Source organism: Penaeus chinensis, chromosome 10 (assembly GCF_019202785.1).
Source record: "Penaeus chinensis breed Huanghai No. 1 chromosome 10, ASM1920278v2, whole genome shotgun sequence".
Classification (NCBI taxonomy): domain Eukaryota; kingdom Metazoa; phylum Arthropoda; class Malacostraca; order Decapoda; family Penaeidae; genus Penaeus; species Penaeus chinensis.
Genome location: NC_061828.1, coordinates 6,394,018 through 6,404,017, shown reverse-complemented (window position 1 = coordinate 6,404,017; position 10,000 = coordinate 6,394,018). Strand labels below are relative to the sequence as shown.

Here is a 10,000-nt window from a genome sequence, read left to right as displayed (position 1 = left end):
CCTCGCCCAGGCCATCAGGACCAAGACGCCGCACATCCACTTCGGCCTGTACCACTCCATGTACGAGTGGTTCCACACCATGTACCTCGAGGACAAAGCGAGGGGCTTCCAGACACAGGATTTCGTCAGGGCAAAGACACTTCCTGAACTTTATGAGCTGGTGGGTAAATTTTGTTAGAGCCGAGATAGATGCAAACTATAATTACTTGATAAGATTTTCGTTTACATGTTCTTGGTAATGAGCTGTTCCCTCCCGTCGTTTAATGAATACCACCTGTGTAAAGAGTTCCGTCGAATATTAATGTAATTAATGTATGATAATTTCGAGTCTTCGAACCGGTAACTATACGAGGTTATACCGACCAGGTTGCCATTTTCCTATTTCGAACTTAGGCACATGATCTCTTTGTCCAGACTCATTCAAAAGCCTTTGAATCCATATAGAGAAAAATACTTCATATGTTGTACTGATGAATGTCCCTTCTTCCATGTACATTCCTGCAAGGAGTAATACCAACATGCCGTTCGTCTTTGTCGAATAAAAAAGTCATAGAGTCTCCAAATAATTCTGTTAATAAGACCCGATATCAATTTTCAAAGTGCATAAAGAATCCAAGCAAATCTTGAGAGTACATGCTATAGTAACTCGATTCACGTCAACATTACTCAGAGAGAACAAGCAACTGCTCATCATATCAACCCACACACCACACAATTCCAAATCGCTTCCAGTCAAAACCGAGCGGACCTTTTTATCTCTCGTCTCGCAGGTGAACATTTACAAGCCTGAAGTCCTCTGGTCTGACGGCGACTGGGAAGCCCCCGACTCGTACTGGAACTCAACGCACTTCCTGGCCTGGCTCTTTAACGAGTCTCCAGTGAAGGACAGCGTGGTGGTGAACGACAGGTGGGGCAAAGGTGTCGTTTGCAATCACGGGTCCTACTATACCTGCAGCGACCGATATAATCCAGGTATATTCTGGCCAGTGTGTGTGTTTTTTCGATATTTTGTTTTTTATGATTGAATATACAGGACGTTCATAATTATAGGCATTTTTTTCTTTCATTGCACATTGATGAAATATTTTTTTTTTTTTCGTGTGAATAAAATAGAAATACGTTATATAATTCTAGAAATATTTGACAAATTTCTGTGTGTGCTAAAATGAGCAATTCGCGGCAGGTAAGCTCCAGAACCACAAGTGGGAGAACTGCATGACGCTGGACAAGGTCTCTTGGGGCTTCCGCCGAAATGCTCCTCTTCGAAACTACCTCACCATCCAAGAACTCCTCGCCACCTTGGCAGAAACCATCAGCTGCGGAGGTATCGTGCTCAAGGGTGACAGTGTTTAGCCAATCACATACACACTTGAAGCTTTGCATCAGAAACCGATTGTCCCTTGTAATTTCTATTAGCATTTTGGTCTTGTTTTGAGAGATGGTATTGGGTAAGACACATCGCCGAAATCAATGGCGTTTTTGGATCGTGCACACTAAGAATAAACAAGAATATGATGAATAGAAACGTTACGTATATACAAATGGGAAAATAACTGAACAGTACTTCTATCATGTCTCTTCGCAAACTTAGTGCCTCGTCAACTGTGAGCGTATTTTATTTTACCATCGCCCTCTTTTGGGAACAACTACATCCCACATACACTAGAAAAAAATAATTCAGTTGATAAATTTATAGTTATAGAGCCAAATGTACAAGGCATCGCTTCCCCCTTTCCAAAGGTAACTTGCTCGTTAACGTCGGCCCCACGCACGACGGCCATATTCCCGCCATCATGGAGGAGCGCCTTCGGCAACTCGGCTCGTGGCTCGACGTCAACGGCCAGGCTGTGTACGAGTCGACTCCCTGGATCCACCAAAGCGACGCTGTGACGCCGGGCGTGTGGTGAGCTATGGTGCATGGTCGTTGCACTGCGTTGAACACATTCCCAAAATGAATTCAATAATACTAAATTCATAAACAGATGGATAAATAAAAAGACTTCCTTCCCCCGAAAGGTACACAGCTAAAGGCAACGACGTCTACGCCTTCGTGCTGCGATGGCCCGAGGACGGGGTGGCCATTCTGGGCTCCGTCCTGCCCACCTCAGGCACCAAGGTGTACATGCTCGGTCATGTCGAGAAGCTGAAACCACTGAAGGTGAGCTCTCCTGGGCCTTTGATGGAACCTCTGATTATAACTAGAACGCGTTGACGAATGGCAATATATAGATTGATTCTCTCTCTCTCTCTAGATAGATAGGTAGATAGATAGATGTGTATCTATGTATTAATACACACACACACACACACACACACACACACACACACACACATATATAGTGTGTGTGTGTGTGTGTGTGTGTGTGTGTGTGTGTGTGTGTGTGTGTACATGCATATATATATATATATATATATATATATATATATATATACATACATATCATCATCATCATTATGGAGCTAACGCCGGCAGGGGCGCATAGCCGCATCCACCCTCCGCTTCCACCTACGAGGATCCCTCATGGCGAGCCGCCAGGCAGGGGCCCGGCCCATCTCTAGTTCCTCACGACAGGTTTGATCGATTTGCCCAAGCCACGACCTTCTCGGTCGTCCCAGAGGCCTCCTCCACCCAGGGTTGTCTCGGACAGAGACAACCTGATGGGCAGGATCATCCTGTGGGAGTCGAGCCAAGTGGCCATATAGCCTGAGTTGGCGATCACGGATTGTGCAAGTAACAGGTCCTGTACCGGTCTCACGGTGCAGCCGTTGGTTGGACACATGGTCCCGCCAACTGTACCCCATGATCCGGCGCAAGGATCTGTTACAAAAGGCATCAAGACGAGATTCCAGAGCACAAGATAGTGTCCAAGTTTCACTACCATAGAGTAAAACTGGCAGTATCAGGGCCTTGAAAACACGTAACTTGGTCCTTCTGCACAGGTACCGACATCTCCAAATACTCTTGTCGAGAGATTTCATGACCCCTGCTGCCAGGCCAATCCGTCTACTGACTTCTTGGTCTGACAGCCCAGAGTCGTGAAATGCACTACCGAGGTATATAAAGCTCTTTGTGACTTCGATGTTTTCCCCGCAAGCACGTATCGACTGTACAGGGTCTCCTAGCAGGCCCCCAAAATCCTGGATCTTGGTCTTGGTCCAGGAGACCTCTAGCCCCAGGGGCTTCGCTTCATTGCTAAATGCATCAAGAGCCGCTACAAGGGTTTCCAGAGATTCAGAGAGTACGGCAACATCATCGGCAAAGTCAAGGTCTGTAACCTTGATATTGCCCAGAGTTGCTCCACAGTGACTTTGGACAGTAGCTCTACCCAGTATCCAATCCATGCAAGTGTTGAAAAGTGTTGGTGCAAGAACACAGCCTTGCCCCTTGCCCGATCCCCTTTCCTCTTCCAGAGAGGGATGACCACACCCCTCAGCAGGTCAGGGGGAAAGGTACCAGTCTGCCAGATGGCAGACAGGACTGCATGCAAGCCCCTTGCCATAGGTTCTCCACCAGCCTTTAACAATTCGGCTGGGATGCCACAGACACCTGCTGCTTTACCACTCTTCAGCTTGGAGATCGCCCCCCTGATTTCGGTCAGGGAGGGTGGATCCTCGCTGATGGGTGGATCTGGCAGAGGAGTCTCAACGTTACCCGCATCCATGTTAACTGTTGGTGGATCAACCTTATACAACTGCTCAAAATACTCAGCCCAACGCACACGCACCCCATCAGGATCTGAGATTATCTGGCCACTTGCTGAGCGGACTGCAGCCGTCTGTGAGGGGGGCTTGGCGTTCAGCTTTCTCAGAGCTTGGTAGGCAGGACGAAGGTCATTTACAAGGAAATGGCTTTCGACCTCCTCTGCAAGACTACTGATAAACTGTTCCTTATCCCTTCTCAACAGTGACCTAGTCCTGCGCACCAGAGAGCGGTGCAAAGTGCGATCCCCTGACAGTCGAGCCGCACGACAAGCATCTGTGGCTTCCAGCGTCTCCTGCGAGATGGAATTCTGTCTTGTTCTTGGGCGTTCACCAATGGATTCCTGAGCTGCATCAAGCGTTTCACGCTTGAAGGTATCCCACATAAGAACAGGGTCTGTCTGGCCCTCGAGTGCTGTGAGACGACCAGAGATAGCCTCGGCAAACCCCCGGGTACACTCGTCCTCCCTCAATCTGTCCAAATGAAACACCCTAGGGTGTTCATTTGGGCGGCGGGGGGTTCTAAAGTGGACCCGGAGAGTAGCCACCACTATTCTATGGTCAGTTCCACAGAACTCAGCGCTTCGATATACCCTGCAGTTCTGGAGGATCCTCCATCGAGTGCTAACGAGGATGTGGTCGATCTCCTTGGCCACTCTTCCTGTATCGCTGTACCAAGTCCAGCGATGCGGGACAGAACGCTGATACCAGGAGCCAGAAATCCTCAATTTCTGGGACCTAGCAAAGTCACGGAAAAGGAGGCTATTCTCACTGCCAGCATCAGCTCCTGAGCCATGAGGACCGACAGACATCTCGTAGCCAGCTCGATCACAGCCGGATACCGCATTGAAGTCGCCCAGCACAATACGAATATCTCGCCGAGGACATCTGTCTGCCACAGATGCAAGTTTGGCGTAAAACATCTCTTTCACCTCAAGTTTATATACATCCGTAGGAGCGTATACAGCAACAAGAGACATGAAGCCAAATGAAAGCTTCAGTCTCAATACCATGATACGCTCATCGACTGGAGTGACCTCAACTACCAAGGGTTGAAGTCTGCTGGAGATGGCTATGGCTACTCCCTGGAGATGGTGGCCATCGCTGCAGCCCGACCAGTAGTAGGTGTAGCCACCCTCACTAATCGTGCCACTGCCAGGTCTTCTCACCTCCGAGAGAGCAGCCACCTCAACTCTCAGCTGTTTCAATTCCCTCGATAGTAGTGGTAACCGATCGTCCTGTCGCAGGGAACGGATGTTCCAAGCCCCCACCCTGACAGTCCGCCTGAGGTCTAACCTCGGGCAGTCACTCCGGGTGGGCGCCACCTCTGCCACCCCTACCGACGCCGCCCCATGTAGAGGAGGTTGGCTGGCTGCAGGCCCCATAATCCACCTGCAGGGCTCCCTAGGGCTTTCCCCCACAAGCATCACGCCAGGCTGGCGGCCGCTGGGACCCAGCTGGGACTGGGGGTAACCCCCCCTCCCCACCCGAGTCCCAGCGGTCGCCAACCCAGAGGGACCCACAGCCCGCCGTACTTGCTGGGTAGGAGGGACTTTAGCCCTCCCCCCAGCGTCAACTTCTATATTAGACGTTGCCAGTGGTTATCTCGGGGGGGCCGACTGGCAAGGCCTGCCTCCCCACAGCCGCCCATTAACCCCAGGGGGCTCAGGGGACAGGAGTTAGTACGAAGCCAGGGCGTATCCACACGCCGGTGGGCCATAGCTCCGTACCTTTATATATATACATATAAATATATATATATAAATATATATATATATATACATATACATATATACACACACATATATATGCTAGAATGGTCAATATAAAAAAATGCCAATTTCCAGATAAGCCCGCCATCGAACTGGAAATATTTGTTTCTGTAAGTGTTATAAAGGCAACGTCACCATTACATTAGGAACGCTAGACGAGCATTGCTTCGAAATTCAATTCACTGAAAATCATATATCTCAGTGCGTGACTGACTCAACAAATTCGGCTGCTTTTACTTTTTGTATAGTTTCCTCAATATGCCATTTTCAGGTGATAGATTTTGAATTTATTGTGAATGTATATCAGAATTATTGACAAAGGAAGTATAGTTATATATATTTTCGAAGCCTGTTTTATTGTTAAGTCATAAAATGGTAGAAAAAAACGAATTAGGAAGAATGGTTTAAGCATCAACATCAGTTAATAGTTTAATTTAATATTTAATCATCAAAAAATATATTTATTTTCGCTATGCAAAACATGTCTTTAAAAGGCTTAGATTACCGCAACACACTTTGATGAGTCACAGGAAAAAAAATTCATTTCCATCAATTATTATTTGCTGAATTTCAATTAACGGAGCAGACTTTCTAAAACGTATACATTCATTCATGCATACATACATACATACATACATACATACATACATACATACATACATACATACATACATACATACATACATATATACATTTATATATATATGTATATATATGTGTGTATATAATCACACACACACATATATATATCTGTGTGTGTGTGTGTGTGTGTGTGTGTGTGTGTGTGTGTGTGTGTGTGTGTGTTTGTGTGTGTGTGTGCGTGTGCAGAATGTCTCAATACCAAACTTACTCTTAAATATTTCTAGGAAGAGTAAACCAAACATAGCCCCTAACCCTTCCCACATGCAAAATATCAATCTCCGCTTACAACGCCTTTGTTACCTTCTCGACAGTTCACCAAGACAGACAAGGGTCAGCTGACGGTGATGCTGCCGCCGATGCAACAGGTCAGAGGGCAGTGGGTTTGGGTCCTCCTGCTCTCGGACATCCTGCCAGCCTAGGTCACCTGAGGTCATCTTGGGTCATCCACGACGCCGGGTTTTCATCGGAGGTCTCAGTTGATGTAGTTGTAGTGGTATATTGTTTATAAAGTTATTATTATCTTCATTATTGTTATTATTTGTATCGTTGTTATTATAATTATTATCATCATTATTATTATCATTATCATTATTAGCATTATTATTATTAGCATTATTATTATTAGTATTATTATTATTAGCATTATTATTATTATCATTATTATTATTAGCATTATTATTATCATTAGTATTATTATCATCATTGTTATTATCATCCTTATTAATGTTATTATTATCATTGTTGTTGTTGACAGTATTATTATTGTTGTTATTACAGTTATTATTTATATATTTAATAACATTCTTATCTTCATTATTATTTTGTTTATGATTGCTAACGTTATTGCTATTGTTATTGATATTACTATTGCTGTTATAATCATTACTGTTGTTATTATTATTATCATTGTTATTGTTATTGTTATTGTAATTATCAATAACATGTTATTATCATCCGTATCATAAATGTTATATCACCTCTATATTAATTAATGTTATATTATTGTTATTATTATCATTATTGTTATTATTATTATCATTATTGTTATTATTATCATTATTGTTATTATTATTATCATTATTATTATTATTTTCATTATCATTATTATTATTATTGTCAATATTATTATTATTATTATTGTCAATATTATTATTATTATTATTGTCAATATTATTATTATTATTATTATTATCATCATTATCATAAGTATCATCATTATTGTCGTAGTATTACTGTTATTTTTATTATTATTTATCATTATTAATGATTATCATTACTATTACTATTATTATTATTATTATTATTATTATTATTATTATTATTACTGCTGTTGTTGTTTTGTTATTATTATTACTGTCATTATCACAATTATTCATCATTATTACTACTATCATTATTATTATTATCATCATCATCATTATCATCATTATTATTATACTACTCTTCTATATATGTGTATTAAAATTTTGTCTTTTAGCTATAGTTATTATGATGGTATTAATGACAATAGTAATAATAGTGATAATAATAATGGTAATAATAATAATAACAATAATAATAATAATAATAGTAATAATAATAATAGTAATAATAATAATAATAACAACAATAATAATAATAATAATAATAATAATAATAATAATAATGATAATAATAATAATAATAATGGTAATAATTTTGATAGCGATAATGATAATAACAAAGATAATAACAGCAACAATAGTAGTAATATTAATAATAATGATAATAATGAGGATGATATTAATAGTCATTATAATGATAATAAAGATGATGATAATAACAACAACAACAATAAAAGTGGTAGTGATGATGATGATAATGATAATAATGACAATATAACAATAATGATAATAATAATAATAGTAATAATAACAATGGTAATAATGATAATGCCAATAATAGTAATAATAATTATAATAATAATAATAATAATAATAATAATAATAATAATAATGATAATGATAATGCCAATAATAGTAATAATAATTATAATAATAATAATAATAATAATAATAATAATAATAATAATAATGATAATGATAATGCCAATAATAGTAATAATAATAGCAATGATAATAATAGTTATGATAATAATGATTATCATAATGATGATTGGTAACAGTAATGATAATTATCAAAATGATTACGATAATAGCTATAACAAATAATAATCATGATTATTATTATAGTAATTATAATGGTAATAATAATAATTATTATGATCATGATAATAATAATAACAATGATGACAAGAATAACAATAATAGCTATTATTATGATCATAATGATAACGATCAGAACACGATTATCAAGTTTGCAATATGATCATCATTATCAATATTATCATGATTAATTTTATGATGATCATAATTCCTTTTTTTTTTTTTCCGTATCACTGTTGCATGATGTGGTGTTAGAAATAGACAATGATGTATAATGGTTCATAACTTCCTGAATTCGTGTGTATGTGTGTGTGTGTGTGTGTGTGTGCGGTTGGTAAAAGACATAGGGATTTTCTTTTTCATCTGTTCCTTATTGTTAAAGAGTGTATATACAGTAATATTGTATTGTGTTTTCAGTCTCTCTCTCGTTCTCGCTCTCTCTTTCTCTTTCTTTATTTCTCTTTCTCTCTCTCTCTCTCTCTCTCTCTCTCTCTCTCTCTCTCTCTCTCTCTCTCTCTCTCTCTCTCTCTCTCTCTCTCTCTCTCTCTCTCTCTCTCTCTCTCCCTCTCTCTCTCTCTCTCTCTCTCTCTCTCTCTCTCTCTCCTCTCTCCCTCTCCCTCTCCCTCTCTCCCACTCTTCCTCTCTCCTTCTCATCCTCTCTCTCTCTCTCTCTCTCTCTCTCTCTCTCTCTCTCTCTCTCTCTCTCTCTCTCTCTCTCTCTCATAATATCTTTGTTTTAAATCTTAGGATGTATCGTGTGCTTTAGTATTTATTTTTCAATTAAACGTGTGAATTATCCTGTTATATTTCTTGTGATTGCCCGAAAGAGGAAATTTGTTAACATAAAAGACTTTCATAGTTCTATTAACGATAGAACTATTAGGTCCAATGAACGCCTTTTCTAAATGACGTCATGGATAAGCGAAAAAACGTGCCTAAAATATTTGGAATCAGTTTTATTGATTTCTCCCTTTAGATGAAGAGACACTTTAATAATAAGCTAGTAAATAAATTTTAGACCCGTTAGAAATTAACGTTGTTTGCGATAATAGACAGATGATAATATAACAATAACATAACACGCTTATGGCATGAAAAATGGTATTCTGCAAGTGTAGCCACGTCAAAGCATGGCAAAGTCGTGGCTAATGCAGTGAAATTATAGGAACAATCGTAGAAATATGATATGAGACGAACGAAAAAAAAATCGATACTTAGTGTAACTGTTCCTAACAATATTTCATCTGAGCATATATAACACATCTGAAAACAAATGTCTGTATGTGCTTATATTACCTCTTATTGTCGTAGATGTTGACTATAGCTCTCTATGGAATGGCGTTTTTTTTATTCTGAAATTGAGCAGAGTTCAGTGTGACTGGATATTTATTGGTGCTTTTTAGTTACATCTTCATCTCGACTTTTTTTTTTTTTTTAAGGGGGCCGATATCTAGCTGATATTTTCTTCCCTTTTCCACCTTCGTTCCTAAGGAATAAGCAAGGCGTAAAAAGAAAGTTATATAGATGTATTTTTTTTTGTTTTCATGGAGCGCACACTGAAATGATGTTAAATCTTTAACAAGGGTCATGACCAACAGATGATTTTGTGTATATATATTATAAACATCTTGTATTATGAGTTATACGTGTATTTTCTATTACCAGTTCGTAAGTTAGACAATTATATTAAGCCAAAATACTTTA

At 39.5% G+C, this 10,000-nt stretch overlaps 1 protein-coding gene across 2 annotated transcripts in view; it reads left to right on the top strand.

The window, feature by feature from the left end:
- Positions 1 to 6,732, top strand: part of LOC125029464 (alpha-L-fucosidase-like) — a 13,467-nt gene extending 6,735 nt beyond the window's left edge. For both annotated transcript variants that reach the window (XM_047619353.1, XM_047619352.1), the window contains 6 exons: positions 1 to 160; positions 771 to 972; positions 1,184 to 1,324; positions 1,741 to 1,903; positions 2,017 to 2,158; positions 6,425 to 6,732. The exon at positions 1 to 160 is cut by the window's left edge and continues 4 nt beyond it. In XM_047619353.1, the coding sequence (XP_047475309.1) occupies positions 1 to 160; positions 771 to 972; positions 1,184 to 1,324; positions 1,741 to 1,903; positions 2,017 to 2,158; positions 6,425 to 6,532 (916 nt within the window). In that variant the 3' untranslated portion in view covers positions 6,533 to 6,732. The remainder of the gene's footprint in view (positions 161 to 770; positions 973 to 1,183; positions 1,325 to 1,740; positions 1,904 to 2,016; positions 2,159 to 6,424) is intronic.
- Positions 6,733 to 10,000: the final 3,268 nt, after the last annotated feature.